The 16,962-nt window shown below is 45.7% G+C and overlaps 2 protein-coding genes across 2 annotated transcripts in view; both read left to right on the forward strand.

Moving 5' to 3' along the window:
* The window catches only part of sez6l (seizure related 6 homolog (mouse)-like), a 36,002-nt gene extending 31,284 nt beyond the window's left edge, over positions 1 to 4,718 (forward strand). The window contains exon 17 of the mRNA XM_023826360.2: positions 3,949 to 4,718. Coding sequence (XP_023682128.2) covers positions 3,949 to 3,978 — 30 coding nt within the window. The 3' untranslated portion in view covers positions 3,979 to 4,718. The remainder of the gene's footprint in view (positions 1 to 3,948) is intronic.
* Positions 4,719 to 5,215: 497 nt separating this feature from the next.
* Positions 5,216 to 16,283, forward strand: tpst2 (tyrosylprotein sulfotransferase 2). The gene is made up of 6 exons (XM_023826465.2): positions 5,216 to 5,355; positions 9,783 to 10,369; positions 12,693 to 13,010; positions 13,825 to 14,023; positions 14,348 to 14,398; positions 14,709 to 16,283. Exons 2-6 carry the CDS (start codon positions 9,873 to 9,875, stop codon positions 14,739 to 14,741), a joined length of 1,098 nt encoding a protein of 365 aa, XP_023682233.1. The 5' UTR covers positions 5,216 to 5,355; positions 9,783 to 9,872; the 3' UTR covers positions 14,742 to 16,283.
* Positions 16,284 to 16,962: the final 679 nt, after the last annotated feature.

Below are 16,962 nucleotides of genomic sequence, written 5' to 3' on the forward strand. Positions count from 1 at the left end.
AAGCACACTATAGAGATGGCAGTTCCCCTTGACCCAGAGTGAACAAGTTCAGGGACGATGTTCAGATTGGGGGCAGCAGTCATACTCAGACCAAGGGGGGGTTGTAGACCACAATGCTAATGCTATCTGCTGAGCCTCTGTGTCACCCTCTAAATGATTATTTTTCAAATAATTTCAGACAGCAGCTTTACTAGTGAATCTATGATGCAATATCCTCTATGTATAATCATAAGTATTTGAATAAGAAAAATGCCATATTGTAAATATCTAAAATAATGCTACAGTTCTTTGTCAGTCACAGTTACACTGTAGTGATCAGTCCCGTTTTCTTATAGTAGAGTTGTGGGCACATAGAAAATCAGAGTTTACCTGAGGTACTATAGACCCTGAGATTGAACCGCTTAGGGAGTGATAACTCCAGCTTACCTGGAAACTCTCACGCTCAGGACCCACACAGTCTGCCAGCCGGTCAGTATCTCTATCAGTGCACTGCAGTAAAACAGGTCTGAGGGTCGTGGTGGCAACATTCCAAGCAGATGAAACCGGACTCCCTTTACCGAAGTTTAAGCTCCTTCTGAGGGATCCCCAGACCTTCCCAAGCCACCAGGTACATCCAGCATGTCCTGGATCCTTCCCTGGGCCTCCAGCCAGTGGGACGTGCCTGGAACAGCTCCCTTGGCAGCCAGCCGGGTTGCATCCTTATTAGATGTGTAAGATACCTCAGCTGGCTTCTCCCAATCCAGAGAAGCAGTTGCAGAGAAACCTCATTTTGACCTACAGCCCAGGGACATAGACTGACCAGTAAACCACTAGCTTCATTTGACAATACAGCTCGTGTTTCACCATCACAGACCTGTTCACTTCCCTCAAAACTGCAGCCACCAAACTAATCACTCTTATGTTCCCTCTTACCATCATTCATATGCAAGATCCTGAGGTACTTAAACATCTTCACAATGGTCTTTGGAATCTACTTTTTCAAGAACAAAGGGTGGACCATAGGCTTGGATTTCAAGGTATTGACTTCCATCTCCACCACGTCGCACTCAGCATCTAACCACTCAAGTGCAAGCTGGAGATCCTGGTGGCTTGATGCCAGAACCACAAAATCATCTGCATATAACAGAGGTGTCACCTCTAGCCTCCATGCCGACATCCTGTCTATGAAGATCTCAGAAGGCCAGATGCACCCTTGCTGGAGACCAACACCCACTCGAACCACGTAGATTTAGTGCCAAGTTCAAAGGCCAAGAGCTTATTGCATTTACAGAGGGACGGAGTAGCACGCAGGCAGCCCTGGTACCTGTATGGTGGCAGCACCTCCCACGCATAGTAAGTGCTGAGGCACATGGTCATCTGTGCCTCATCCAAGTCCACAAAGCTCATGTAGGCTGTGTCTGCAAAGTCCCACAAGCCCTCGCGCAACTGTTATTTGGGTATTAAATGAATCATAAGAGCCACTTGTGGTTAAGGTTGGGGGAAGTCTGTGTCAGGCAGCATAGAGGACAAGGCTTGGGTATGGGATGCCAGTACGTATCGGGGCCTCACCCTGGATGGGACGTATCGGGGCCTCACCCTGGATGGGATGCCAGTACGTATCGGGGCCTCACCCTGGATGGGACGCCAGTACGTATCGGGGCCCCACCCTGGATGGGACGCCAGTACGTATCGGGGCCCCACCCTGGATGGGACGCCAGTACGTATCGGGGCCCCACCCTGGATGGGACGCCAGTACGTATCGGGGCCTCACCCTGGATGGGACGCCAGTACGTATCGGGGCCTCACCCTGGATGGGACGCCAGTACGTATCGGGGCCCCACCCTGGATGGGACGCCAGTACGTATCGGGGCCCCACCCTGGATGGGACGCCAGTACGTATCGGGGCCCCACCCTGGATGGGACGCCAGTACGTATCGGGGCCTCACCCTGGATGGGACGCCAGTACGTATCGGGGCCCCACCCTGGATGGGACGCCAGTACGTATCGGGGCCTCACCCTGGATGGGACGCCAGTACGTATCGGGGCCCCACCCTGGATGGGACGCCAGTACTTATCAGGGCATAAACACACACGGCTACAGACTCTGGGTAACTTAGAGACATCAGTTGTCCCAACTGCTTATATTTGTACTGTGGAATTAAAGTGGAATATGGGGTGATCATGCAAACTCCACTGAGGGACTGATGAACACCCCCAGCATAAGGTGGGAGCCAAAGCACTACCCAAAGAGCCCCCCCCCCCCCCAAAGAGATGAAAGCCAAAATACTACCCCCCTCCCACTGAGACAAGCCCCAATATATTTAGTTGAGATATACAGGATACTCAGCATCTAAGAAATATTAATTTTCTTGATAAATTAATTTAATTTGGGAATATTTCAGTTTGTCTGCCCATCATTTCATCTTAAGACTGGTCAGGGTAACAGTACTTGTGTGTCTAACTGCTAAATATTGCTAAAGCAAGATATACACAATATGGACAAAAGTATTGGGACACACACCTTAATCACTGAATTCAGGTGTTTCATTCAGACCCATCGCCACAGGTGCATAAAATCAAGCACCCAGTGATGCAGTCAGGTTTTTGACATCTGTGAAAGAATGGGTCGTTCTGGAGTGCTTGGAGAATTCAAACGTGGTGCTGTCATACGATGCCACCTTTGATGAGTCTATTTATGGAATGTCTTCCCTGCTAGATGTTCCATGATGAACTGTAAGTGGTATTATTGCAAAGTGGAAGAATTTAGGAACAGCAGAAACTCAACCATGAAATGGCAGATCATGTAAAGTCTCTGAGCGGGGTCACCAAGTGCTGAAGCACATAGTTGCCAAATCTCCGTTGGCTCAAAAACTGCAGAGTTCCAAACTTCCTCTGGCATTAACTCCAGCACAAAAACTGCACTGGGTGCTTCATGGAATGGGTTTCCATGGCCGAGCAGCTGCATGCAAGCCTCACATCTCCAAGAGCAATGCCAAGCGTCAGATGCAGTGGTGTAAAGCACACTGCCACTGGACTCTGGAGCACTGGAAATGTGTCCTGTGAGGTGATGAATCACGCTTCTCTCTGGCAGTCTGATGGACGAGTCTGGGTTTGGCAGATGCCAGGAGAACGTTACCTGTCTGAATGCATTGTGCAACTGTAAAGTTTTGAGGAGGACGGATAATGGTATGGGGGTGTTTTTCAGGGGTTGGGCTGGGGCCCTTAATTCCAGTGAAGGGAACTCTTAATGCTTCAGCATGCCAAGACATTTTGGACAATTCTATGCTTCCAACTTTGTGGGAACAGTTTGGGGAAGGTCTTTTTCTGTTCCAGCATGACTGTGCCCCAGGGCACAAAGCAAGGTTCATAAAGATCGAGCGAGTTTGGTGTGGAAGCACTAGACTGACCCACACAGAGCCCTGACCTCAACCCCCATCAAACACCTTTGGGCTGAACTGAAAAGATTGTGAGTCAGGCCTTCGTGTCCAACATCAATGCCTGACCTCACAAATGCTCTTCTGGATGAATGGGCAAAAATTCTCACAGATAATCTCCAAAATCTCGTGGAAGAGTGCCAGCGGTTATAGCTGCAAAGGGGGGACCAGCTCCATATTGATAGCTATGGGTTTAGACTGGGATGTCTCCTCCACTGGTGACTGTGCCTTTTCCCATTTAGCTCTGACTCTCAGAACTCCCTCCCTACTGTCATTTGTCAGTCGAACACAGACTCCAAAATCAAACTGATAACCTGTTTGTTTGCTCAAGCCTATAACCTTCCCTGTCCATAGTTTTTTGTTTGTCATACATTTAGTTTGTTCTTCGTAAGTGTCTTTGAGTTTTTGAAAAGAGCTATATAAACAAAATGTATTTTTTATTAGTAGTATCTCTCTGTGGGTACCATGTATATGCTGTCATCTTATTAATCGCAATGTCTTGCTTTCTTCTTGTGTGTCTTCTTTTCTTACTCAGGACACAAGAGAATATGAGGTGTCAATATGAGGGGCATCTCCACGCTTGAGGAACTCCCTCGATTCAGCCCCCATCTCCCCCCAGTCATCCTGATCCCTGCCCCCCTCCCACTTCCACTGGATGTAAATACCCCCTGAACCCCCCTCCCCCCATAAATCTGTCCTCCAGGCCCACATCAGAAGCCCCCGGGGTCACAGGACACAGATCCAGAGGGAGAGTGAGAAGGAGTGCAGAGGAGCTGGAGGAGGACCTGCCCACTTACTGACCGGCAGGGCTGGCCTCTGATTTAGTAGCGTGGGGCTTGGTGGGGTTTCTGAAAAGAGGTAGCGACAGATGGAAAGACACTGCAAAGCCCTCACATGCATGTCCGAGTCCCGGTTCAACACCCGTTACATGAGAGGCCACGACATTGGAGTATGTGGCCGGGAGCGCGACGCGCGGCCACGATGTAAGGAGCGCAAATAAGAAGCTGGGAGACGCGGGTAGCGAGGAAGCGATTAACCCTCTGCTGTCCCCTCTGCCTGCCTGCTGTCATTTTTACAGCTTTGTACTTCGACCGTTTTTAGTACCTGTAATACGGTAGTTTCCGATTTCCCCCCGCACCTGAGTATATAACGGACGAGACCAGATGAATAATTTATTTTGATGTATATGTGATGTTTTATGCGGAGTAATGTAAATTTTCATTTAAGAGGAACGTTACAGATTTCCCTAAATAAATGGTAAAAAATAAATAAAAAAGAACGAATAAAATCTTTTTAAAAATGTAACCTGTTAAGTCGTTTTTTCTTTCTAAAGTAGATACTTCGCTTCGCAAAGTAAATCAATTTAGTTATTTCCATCAAACATGTCAGTAAGATGAGTTTCAAATATTTTGGATGCCGAAATGTTAGAATTATAATTACGAATTCTCAGTAGGCCTAATTTAATTTCAATATTTTTAACGGATGCGGCTGTACATGGCTTTAGGTGGGGATTGTGGTTTGTGTTTAAGTTTATGCTGATTAAAACCGATACATAATAGGCCTACAGAAATTAGATAAAAATTTTGGCTTTAAAGCCACTGAACCTTGTTTAGGATCGCGCACAACTTCCGAGTTGCTCTATTCCGGCCAGTTAGTTTTCAGCTGAATGGGTTCGTATCTTTATCATAAAACACTGCAGCAAACAAAAACCAAGGAGAAGTGGAGGATGCAATTTCTTTTTCGGTTTCCACCCCTTTCTTACGGGGGGGGGGTGTACTTCTGACGTCTCCTTACTTGCAAGAAATGCTCCACCCACCTTTAGTTTTTTTTTTTTGCCGAAGGCGAGTGAGGCGATAGTGTGTTTGCGAGCGCGGAAAGCCGAGAGATTAAAAACACAACGAAATAGGTGACAGCTGCAGCCGCCAAGACGCCCAGCGACACCGTAAGTCCGCCGATCGCCAGCCTTATGCGCATATGTGTGTCCAGACGGTAACATCACTGTCACATCACGATTGACAATAAACGGGACTCTGGTGTCGCTCGCAGAAGCGAGGGTCCAACGGAAAGCACTTCTGCTTTTTTGCGAGGGGTTACACCGATCATATTCATAAGGACTGAGAGTCTCTGTCTGGGTGCAACAGTGGCAGGTAAATTAAATGTCGGAGGGGACGTAGGCTCGGACCGGCGTAAGTGGGGGTGCGCGGCTTTGGGCTGCGTCCTGCGATGGACCAGTGCATCCGAGTCCGTCTCAAAGCGCGCAGCCCCGCGACACGTAGTCACCTAAAAGCAATCGGGAAATAGTACCGTTTTCTCGTATTTCAAATCGATAGGCCTACATAGTGTTTTTTTTTTTGGTGTGATGTTGACTGGTATAACCATTTTCATGACGCTAAATTGGGATTCAGCATATGATGATTATGCCAGTTTTGACCGTTGTGCTGTCGGCGATATCATTGCCTTTTCTGTTGCACAATATAACTAGTGCACGTTTTTAAGTAAATGGGTCAGTTGTGTAGGGGAAACACATTGTTGCTGTACTCAGCTGGTTCCTCCATCTTTTACAAGCTGCCATGTGCCGTTGTTTTGAGTGCTGTTCACTTCTGTTCACTGTGTTACATGCGACCTGTGCACAAAAGAGACACTATATAATTTTATAGATTAAAATCTAGTATTTCCGAGACCATTTCGGTTTACTGTGGAAATGGAAGTGGAGTCATCTTACTATCTCGTAAGATCAGAGACGTGGCTGCAGGAAAGAGCTTTAGAGTCACCAAGTCCTTCATAAAGTAGGTAACTTAACGTGGAAAAAATGGCAGGTTGAGTATAAGAGAGGACAGAGCTGGGGTGAGTTGATGGGTGTCTCCTAAATACTAATTTCAGGGTGCAAGGTCATAGCCGGTACCCACAGCTCAAGGTGCGATTCCTCTGTCATAATACCATATTTTTACTATTTCTCTGTCTTTATTTAAACACTCAGTCTCAGGAGTGATTCAGGGCTACATTTCACTGCATGATGTAAGTGCATAGCTGTGCATGTGACAAATTAAACTTCTTGAATCTTGGAGCATCATAATCTACGTGTGACTGTAATTTGCCAGGACACCGTAAAGGCAAACAGGTGTTTGGTGCGATCAGATTCTCAACAAACAAACAAAAAAAAATCACAAATGAATTAGACATGGTTCTGCTGCTTTCATTCTCAATGACAACTGGCATGATGATGATAACGCCTGTTTTCATATGTTCTCTGTCAGAAACCGGTCCATTTTCACCGGTCCATTTTCAGATGGCTGCATATTTGGATTGTGCACTGGTCCAGCAGTGCCCCTTTTCAAAGACATTTTATTTATTTATTTTTAAACACTCTTCTTTAGTCCCTTGGTCATATAAACAAGTGCGGTATGTAAATCCAGCTTTGGATGCGTTCTCCAAGAGTAGGGCGACCAACCGGAGCACCACCGGTTCATGTGGTCTCATTGGCTGCCGGGAGGAAGGTGGGTGCCGCACGTTTGCATGCTGTGAGCGGCGTCCCTGTGGTGTGCTGAGGCGAATTGGGCACTAGCTCCTGTGCAGATGGACACATCCTTCTTACGCTGCACTGCACAACCGTGCGGCACTTCACTTCCAAAATGGCTGCATCACCCCCTTCCTTACTTCAGCAAGCGTGCAACTTCCTGTTCAGTGCAAACCTCAAATTCCCATGTCGCTGGGTAGTTTTTCACTATCTCTGCCTGTGCTGTACTTTTGGCTTGATGTTGCGTTCTGTATTTTTAGGTTCACTGTTCTTCTTTTCCTGCACACTTATGTCTTTCTTTGCCTCCTGCCTCTACTGTCTCTGTTTCTCTTTTGTGAGACTCTGCATGGTTTGCGCACAACAGCAGAAGATATGTTTGAATTTTGAAGGTCTTCAACCTTTTGTTTAAATCTGGTTATCTGAAGTCAAGATGTTATTGAAACTTCACTCAAAAACTTAAAAAAAAAAATCTTTGCATATTCACTCTACCAGGTTGGGGCCATTCCGGAATGCATTCATCAATTCCGATCCAAATCAGCATATAGAACTGCAGTTGGAATTTGTTTCCCTGAAATTGAAATTCAATTCCAATTGTGTTCCCCATAGTTTTTCTTTCCAATCCCAACTCCAGTTCCATTTTCTGATTTGGATTGGAAATGATGAATGCATTCCAGAATGGCCCCAACCCTTCCCTCTACATTTAAAGTAAAATAGTCAAATATTTGAGGCATGTGAATTTTAATCCAGCAAGCACCAAATTAGCATATTTGTGTTAAAACGTCTTGTGAAAACATTTTTGTTGTCTTAGTTGTGTGTGTTGTCTTAATAAAATCATGAAGTGGAGTTATGTTAATCACAACATATTACACAAACTTGTACTTGAAGTCCTTTTGTTCAAAACAGAACTGAAATTTGAGCTGAAACGACTCTTATCAGGAGGTGCAACCAGCAACTTCTCACTGTGGAGAAGCTGTGGGGTGATCAGGGTTTCCTGAGGGACGAGGTTCGCTGACATGCCTCTGAATGTTGCTGCCTCTGATACTTTCATTTGCCCCAGTTTTGGTGAGATGGCCTGAAATTTTGTCTCTGTTATGGCTCCCATCCTCGTTGCGCTCGTCCTACTGCCAGTCAGCCTGCTTACTGCTTCAGGAGTGTGAAATTAGATCCCCTCTGCTATCCATCTCTGCCGGCCATAATTTAGTGTTTGTGGTGGCTGCCAGATGGAGGGCCTTCTCTAGGGACCCTGGCTGTGTGTCGGTTTGAAGTGCTTCCCGTCCGCCCGTGCCTCCTCGCCCCCGCGGGGAGGTCAGGACGGGGAGGCCGGCACGCTCACCCCGAGGTGCACAGGGGACACAGAGATTTGCTCACAAATGGATTCTCCGGCGCAAGGACACTCCATCTGCACATAACCCCAGAAGCCAAAGACTACACATAGAGGCTCGTGAACCAGACACTGACATAGCGTAACGCTCTCTGTTTACCAGTTTCTGTGGTCAGATAAGGGTTGCGACAAAAAAAAATGTGACACACCACACAGTGCTTGATAATATGTAAATCGACTTGAGCCAGAGTAAAGCCAGGGTCCTGGGTGCTAACTTTGCATGACAGCTGCTAATGCAAACATTCCGGAAAGATCTGCAGGGTCATCCACAGCATGATGAGCTGCATGTGCTCACTGGTGGTTTTATGCACTTTGCAGCTCTTTTGTTTTTGCAGTTGTTTGCCTGCTGCAGCTGCACCTGCGAGGTGCAGCAGTGACCTTTTCACTTGTTTCCGGAAACCGCAAGCTAGAGGAAAAACAAAACATAAGTAGCCTTGTTGGATTAGTACGCTTGCAGTGTATGATAACAGGAATGCGAGTGAAAGCAGTGACATTCTTATCAGATCTTCAGCTGCGAACAGGAACAGTTAAAATGAACCATAAATAAGCTCTCAGCTGCAGCTGAAATTGCAGCCCAGGAGGTCTATCTCGATCATCTTTCATGTGGTGGAGTGCAGCTAATGTTGGCTTATAGAGTCAGTCCCTGGGTCCTTATTTGTGTCCACCTTTTGGCTGAGATGGTAGGAACATTGCATTCTGGGAGTTGTTCTTGCAGTTGGTGCGGTAGTTATTTGTATTCGCGGCCTGGGGTTTGACGTGTGTAGAGTAGGAATGAGCAAGAATGAATCATGGGTTGGGGAATGCTCTAAGGATTTTTGGTAAATGCAGAATCACTCTACCCTAATTGGGACGGTTCGGCTTTCAGGCCTTGTGAAAGTATGGAAGGTGTATTGTGGCCAATTTCACTTTAGTCCTACTTGAATCTGTTATCTTCTGCTGGTGGTGGCAGGATTTCACTTACTGTTTTATGGCACAGATGTGACCCTGCTCTTGGTTTTAGTATCTTGGAGCACTGTCAGTGTTATAATTAACAGACATGTGTGGGTGTTGGTAGTGTTTGATTATAGCTTTTATCACTGTGAGCCTCTGTTTGCCTAAACTGGACAGGGAGTGAAATCTAATTTTTCCCCCCCCCCCAACCATTTTGGTCTTTTCCAACACTGTGGGTCTTTTCATACCAAAATATAATATATGTAACGTATCTTTAGTATTTTAGGTATTTATCATTCTGGGGCCTCTTTTCTCTGTATTGTCTGTATTCACTGCTCTAAACTGATCTGCTTACCTGGAAGTATATATGCTTGTTTAAAAGTTTAAAAATGTTCATTATAATATATGGCAATGGAATAGCTGTGTATGTATTAGTATTTTAAAATTTATAACAAAAATATTAAGGAAGGATCTACTGGTGCCTTTGATTTTTATGTTGCTTATTATGATCTCTAATATTTATCCTCTTGTTTTCTTTACTCAGTGTATGATGTGTGGTGGCCCCCCCCAGCTCATGGGCCCCCCCTCTGTCTGAGCCTGTGCTGACGGGGTTGGGGGGGGGTCCTTGACGGCCATGCGTCTGACTGCACGCCGTGGGGCCACAGGACTCCTGTGCCTTCTGGCAGTTTGCATCCTGCTGCGGATCCTCCAGGGGGCGCTAGAGTGCCCACGTCGCAGACGGATAACTGGGGCGCCTTCGGTGTCGGTGCGTGACTGGCAGCACACTGAGTACCGGTACGGGCGCGACGCCCCGCTGGTGTTTGTAGGTGGCGTGCCTCGGTCGGGGACTACACTGATGCGTGCCATGCTGGACGCCCACCCACACGTGCGCTGTGGTGAGGAGACCCGCGTTATTCCACGCCTGCTGGCCCTCCGCCAGGGCTGGGCGCGGCCCGGACAGGAGCGCCAGCGGCTAGAGGAGGCAGGCGTCAACCAGGAGGTGCTGGACTCGGCTGTGGCTGCCTTCCTGCTGGAAGTAATCGCGAGGCATGGGGAACCTGCCCCCCTGCTTTGCAACAAAGACCCCTTCACACTGAAAAGTGCAGTCTACCTCTCACACCTTTTCCCCAAGTAAGAGGTTTCCACATGCTCTCCCATCCTATATAAGCTCACCATGCTCTGTCTGTGAGCTCTGTTATGCTGCTCTCTGTATTAGCCTACTCACCATGCTCTGTCTGTGAGCTGTTATGCTGCTCTCTGCATTACCCTACTCACCATATTCTGTCTGTGAGCTGTTATGCTGCTCTCCGCATTACCCTACTCACCATATTCTGTCTGTGAGCTGCGTTATGCTGCTCTCTGCATTACTCTACTCACCATACTCTGTTGTCTGTGAGCTGTGTTATGTTGCTCTCTGCATTAGCCTACTCACCATGCTCTCTCTGAGCTGTTATGCTGTTCTCTGCATTAGCCTACTCGCCATACTCTGTCTGTGAGCAGTTATGTTGCTCTCTGCATTAGCCTACTCATCATGCTCTGTCTGTGAGCTGTTATGCTGCTCCCCGCATTACCCTACTCACCATATTCTGTCTGTGAGCTGTGTTATGCTGCTCTCTGCATTACTCTACTCAACATACTCTGTTGTCTGTGAGCTGTGTTATGTTGCTCTCTGCATTAGCCTACTCACCATGCTTTGTCTGTGAGCAGTTATGCCGCTCTCTGCATTACTCTACTCACCATACTCTGTTGTCTGTGAGCTGTGTTATGTTGCTCTCTGCATTACTCTACTCACCATACTCTGTTGTCTGTGAGCTGTGTTATGTTGCTCTCTGCATTAGCCTACTCACCATACTCTGTTGTCTGTGAGCTGTGTTATGTTGCTCTCTGCATTAGCCTACTCACCATACTCTGTTGTCTGTGAGCTGTGTTATGTTGCTCTCTGCATTAGCCTACTCACCATACTCTGTTGTCTGTGAGCTGTTAGGCTGTTCTCTGCATTACCCAACTCACCATACTCTGTTGTCTGTGAGCTGTGTTATGTTGCTCTCTGCATTAGCCTACTCACCATACTCTGTTGTCTGTGAGCTGTGTTATGTTGCTCTCTGCATTAGCCTACTCACCATACTCTGTTGTCTGTGAGCTGTGTTATGTTGCTCTCTGCATTAGCCTACTCACCATACTCTGTTGTCTGTGAGCTGTGTTATGTTGCTCTCTGCATTACTCTACTCACCATACTCTGTTGTCTGTGAGCTGTGTTATGTTGCTCTCTGCATTACTCTACTCACCATGCTCTCTCTGAGCTGTTATGCTGTTCTCTGCATTAGCCTACTCGCCATACTCTGTCTGTGAGCAGTTATGTTGCTCTCTGCATTAGCCTACTCACCATACTCTGTCTGTGAGCTGTTAGGCTGTTCTCTGCATTACCCAACTCACCATACTCAGTCTGTGAGCTGTGTTATGCTGCTTTCTGCATTAGCCTACTCACCATACTCTGTCTCTAAGCTGTGTTATGCTACTGTAATTTATGAATACGCTGTGTTCTCTTTTTATGCTGTTATCCTGGTTTCTGTCTTTCATATCGGCCGTCTTTCTTTGCCCTTTTTACCTGCTCTGCTCTCTATATCAGACATCCCAGCTCTTCTGGATATTTTGGGATCTTCCTGCATGTTGATAGCGGCTCCCTGATGCCCACTCTCCTTCTCCAAAGATTCTAGATAAGCTCTGGAGTCTCTGCTTTCTTGCTCTCATGCTCTCGCTCCAAAAAAAAACAAATGTCCAGGATACTGTATATAATTTGAGGAAATCAGGGAGCTACTGTCAACATGAGGGAGATTCCCGGAATGTCCGGGCGTGCTGGGATGTCTGTGGCATTGTCCCACTTTGTCTACAGGCCTACTCATTACACTGCTCTCTGTGCACTAGACCTTCTTATTGACCTCTTCTCTGTATTATCTTGTTGTAACTCTTGTTTTCTATGCTTTACGTAACATTTTGCTGTGTCAGCTTGCTCTGTGCTTTATATCAGCCTCTGGTCTGTCTTATCCCACGCCAGCTTTCTGTCCTGTTATTCCGCTTTTTTCACTTTGTATTAGTCAGCTCTCTAAGCCTTTTCTCCCATTGGCCTGTTTTCTGTGGCCGAAACTGTACTCTTTGATGCACACTTTCAGTTCTGCTCTCTCTTTCTCTCTTTCATCTGTATAAAACAGCCTCAGCAGTCACCCTTATTATTAACACGTTTTAAGTTATTGTTCCCTGTCTTCTGATCTCCCTCCTTACTTGATAATTCTACCCTTTACTTTAGTCCCCCCCCAGTTCTCCATACCTCCCACCCCCTTACTCAGTCACTTATGCTTACCGGCTTACCTCTCCCTCCCACCTTTTTTCCCCCCCTCCTTTGCCCCCCTCCCTTGCCCCCCTCCCTTGCCCGCTTCTCCCCCCCCCCCCTCCCATGTAGCTCCAAGTTCCTGCTGATGCTGCGTGATGGCCGGGCAGCCGTGCACTCCATGATCTCCCGGCGTGTCACGATCGCGGGCTTCGACCTGTCCAGCTACCGGGACTGCCTGAGCAAATGGAGCCGCGCGGTGGAGGCCATGCTGGCGCAGTGCGTGCAGGTGGGCTCGGCCCGCTGCATGACGGTGCGCTACGAGAGCCTGGTGCTGCAGCCGCGCGCCACGCTGCAGGCGGTGCTGCGCTTCTTGGACGTGCCGTGGCACGAGGGCGTGCTGCACCACGAGGAGGCCATTGGCCAGCTGGGAGGCGTGTCCCTGTCACGGTAAGACCGTGCGCACATGCGTATGCCTGGATCTGGGTGCACTTTCTGTTAATGACTTTGCACAACCGTAGAATAATGTAAGTGTTCTAAGCATGATTAAGGTAGGCTAGGCTGGGCTATGATGTTTAAGTTAGGTGTACTGTTTTAAAATGCATTTTGGCCTTAAGATGTTTTTTGTCTTACGATAGGTTTATCGGAATGTAACCCCATCATAACCCACAGAGCATCTGTATTCATATGATGCTTACAGTAATGGGATGGTTTAAGATTACGTCATTTATGAATCCATTACTTACGAATCCCTCTGTACTACAGTGGTGGATTTCCAGTCATAACCAGTTTGGTACTCAGTGCACTGTACTCTTCTGACCAGTTGAAAATCCTCTTAAACAGTCGCCTAACAGCTGCGGTAGCTCTATGCTCGCGCACGCAAACCACTGTCCCCGGCTCCTTTTTGCCGAGTCTGATTTTAAAAGATCTGGTCATTTTAAAACGGGACGTGGTAGCTCACCCTCAGGAAGCGTGGGGAACGATCCCAGCATGACACATGGTCTCTGCACATAGATAGAGATTCTGGTTAAATCTTTAGCACACTGGGGAGGCTGCCAGCCATTGTGCGGAGCATAGAAATGGCCCATTGTGTTTAGATTAGCTTGTTTCACACTTATTATGAAAGACAATAAGGGAGCCGACTGTAATGGTAATACATACAAAGATAGGCCTGAAATCAGTCTCCTGTCTGAGTTTTCCTGCTAGCCGGTCACTGAGTTGCTGTGGGCACATTATCATAACCCCCCTCCCCCCCTTCCTTTAGGATCGAGCGCTCCACAGACCAGGTGATCAAGCCAGTGAACATGGAGGCCCTCACACGCTGGGTGGGCCACATCCCCGCTGACGTCCTGGCAGACATGGCTGAGATTGCCCCTATGCTGAGCCAACTGGGCTACAACCCAAACGCCAATCCCCCGGCCTACGGCCAGCCGGACCCAGTGGTGGTCAACAACACCGAGAGGGTAGGGGGGGCCAGCCGCAAACAGGCCTGTGGTGTAAAATTCACATCTGCCCCAGTAGATGTGTAACAATATGCATACATGTGTAATGATAAATTAGTTTATACCTGCACTCTAACAGCAGACCTTTGACATATACCAGGTACCCCAGTTGTTTTTCTGAGGGACTGTGCCGTACTACTTTTTAGGCTGTTGAAGTTCACCCCAAGCAGCAGAGATTAAATATATTCAACCTAGTCCAACATATTGTAAATGCTGGAGTTGAAATCCTCTATCAGGAGAACTGGATTCCTGGTGTTCCTGATCGTGCCCCATATTTGTTGCCAGGTGTTGAGAGGAGACTTTAAGACACCAGCCAGTTTGAAAGGGCAGCCTGCGGTAAGTTTGTAATGGTTACCTTTCTTGGGGATATGCAGATGCGAATTACAATACGGTTATATTCCAATAAACCTATCACAAGTTGAAAATATCGCAAGTCGGACTCAAAACATTGTAAAGCAAGGAGCATCTGTATATAATATGTCACATAACCTGTACATTGTATACTGCCATATTTGTTAATTTTGCAGAAGTATCTTTGAATGCCTGCTGAGTACCAGTTTTTTCTTCCTGGTTGTGTCACTGGAACATGTGCTGTTTGTACAGTTCTTTAATAAATATCCCCTGCTTTCCTCTTTGCTCCTCTCAGGTGTACCTAAATAACTCCAACACAGAGAGGTGAAAAGGTTCTGGAATATCAACACCTCTTACCAGGTCAACCTCACAATCGGGCCTCAGGCACTGTCCCGGCCCAGCACTCCATGCACTGACAACCTCCTGTCATCAGGCAGTCGACTCAAAATGTCCCACTGCTGATTTTATTTTCATAATTTTTATATATTTTCATCACCTTTCAGTTTTGTACTTTTCATCCTTTTATACTTTTTTTCTCTACTTATGCTATCATGATCTTTTCTGTTAATAACCTTGATTAAATGAATATTGAATAGATTAATATTGCTAGGTATATTTTGTTAGATAATACGACTAATCTTATACAAAGTTCAGAGTTTGGTACATTTCATTGAACTGTCATTTTTCCGTTTTTTTCTGGATTTTTTTTTTAATCATTGTGAGGAACCTGTCTTTAATTCAGCCTGTCAATTTTGTCCTTTTTTGTTTAGTGATGTATCCAGTTAATGTAGCCAAGGAAACGGCCAAGCTTGGTCCAACAGGCAGTTAGAATGTGGAATTTTTTTTTTGTATACATGATCCCTAAAAGTCTTTCAGAACACATTTGAAAAATATAAATTACAACAATAGTAATGGCTGAAATTTCCATGAAATCAGTGTGGTAAACTAATATGTTGTATGTTGAAATGTATAAATATTAGGAATTACAAGAAAGGCAACAAAAGACAGCTGTTACATGGCTTACCTGAGCAGAAACTGTTGCTGCTACTTTCATTTGTTCAAGAACGGCTTGATTTCAGGTGCAGTTCAGTATCACTGTGAATATATGAATTTGCACAGGAGCCACACCTGAACTGTGGCCTTGGGTTCCCATAAACAAAATGAAGTCTTCAGCTGGAAAAGCAGCACAAGAAGTAGGTGGCCCATTGTGGCCCTTACGTGTCAGGCCCCCCCACTGTACAACGTATGTCAGAGCTTAAGACTGTGACCTCAAAATGTTTGTTTGGCAGGAAAGTAAGAAAGGTGCTGGAATATTTTTAAAATTTCACCTTACTGTAGGAGATACGAGATACATTTAGTGTACATGTCTGTCAGCAGTAATTTCAACTGTTTAGTTTATAGGTGCCTGAGCAGAATTAACTGCATTTTGTGTTGGAATTTTGTATAAAAATCATATACATAACTTTATAATTCAAGTTGCATTTTTTAAAAAACTCGTTTGTGGGATTTGAAGGGTACTAAACTGGCTGAAATGAGGAATAGTAATGACTACTGTTCAAACTGTTTCAGCAGCAAATTCTGCACTAAATTCTAGGTTGTACACCTTGTACTTCATACATATTCTCTTCTCAAATTCAACAAATGACAGCTGGGATATTCCAGTGTACATAGTGCCTGAAGGAATTACTGGTATGGATGCACAGTGTCTTTTTTTTTTTTACTCTGTGTGTGTGCGTGTGTGTGTGAGTACACACACAAAAGTATGCATTTACCTGTGTACATATACATATCAGTAACTAATCAAATCTGTACATATTTTTCCTGTTTTCAAGTACAGTTTTAAAGCACATTCATTAAAATTGAATTTGTATTGGTTTGTCGAACTGGTTTTATTTCCTGCTGTACTCACTTGAAGAACCTGTTAGGTTTCATTTTATCACCTCCTCAGAAACACTGCTTAATTGTTATTGTATCAGCATAATTTGCATTCTGTGCTTTACAATCATTATTTATAATGTGGTGGATTATCACGCATATATTATTCAGAACTGTATTGATACATATTTTTGACGAATAATGTCCACACAAAAACCTACACATGTAAGCTGTCCCATCATTAACGCACATACACGAAACAAAACCTGAATTAAAACAAAAATATCAGAAAATATTTTTGGTTTTATGTGAGATTGCGAAACGCATAAGTATCTTGTTTCCACTACAGTAAGTATACAATGGCCCAATAATACATCGTGTAGGCCTATAAGCAATAATAAAAAATAAAAAAAAAGTTATGTATAATCCCACCAAACTCCGTCATATGTAAGACTAGTATATGGCTTTTTAAAATAGTACATTACATATTAGTAACACATTCAACCCGGACACCAATGAAAGTCAATGAAATCCCCTGTGACTCACTGCCATTTATATGATTCTGAATAAAATAGGGTAATGTGGATATTCGTCTCGGTCTCAGCTTCCAGCTATGAACCTCGCATTATGCGGTAATGCGGCGTCAGCGACAGAAATGACAGCGAACCTGCGCT

This window comes from Paramormyrops kingsleyae, chromosome 7, assembly GCF_048594095.1.
Source record: "Paramormyrops kingsleyae isolate MSU_618 chromosome 7, PKINGS_0.4, whole genome shotgun sequence".
In the NCBI taxonomy this organism is placed as follows: Eukaryota; Metazoa; Chordata; class Actinopteri; order Osteoglossiformes; family Mormyridae; genus Paramormyrops; species Paramormyrops kingsleyae.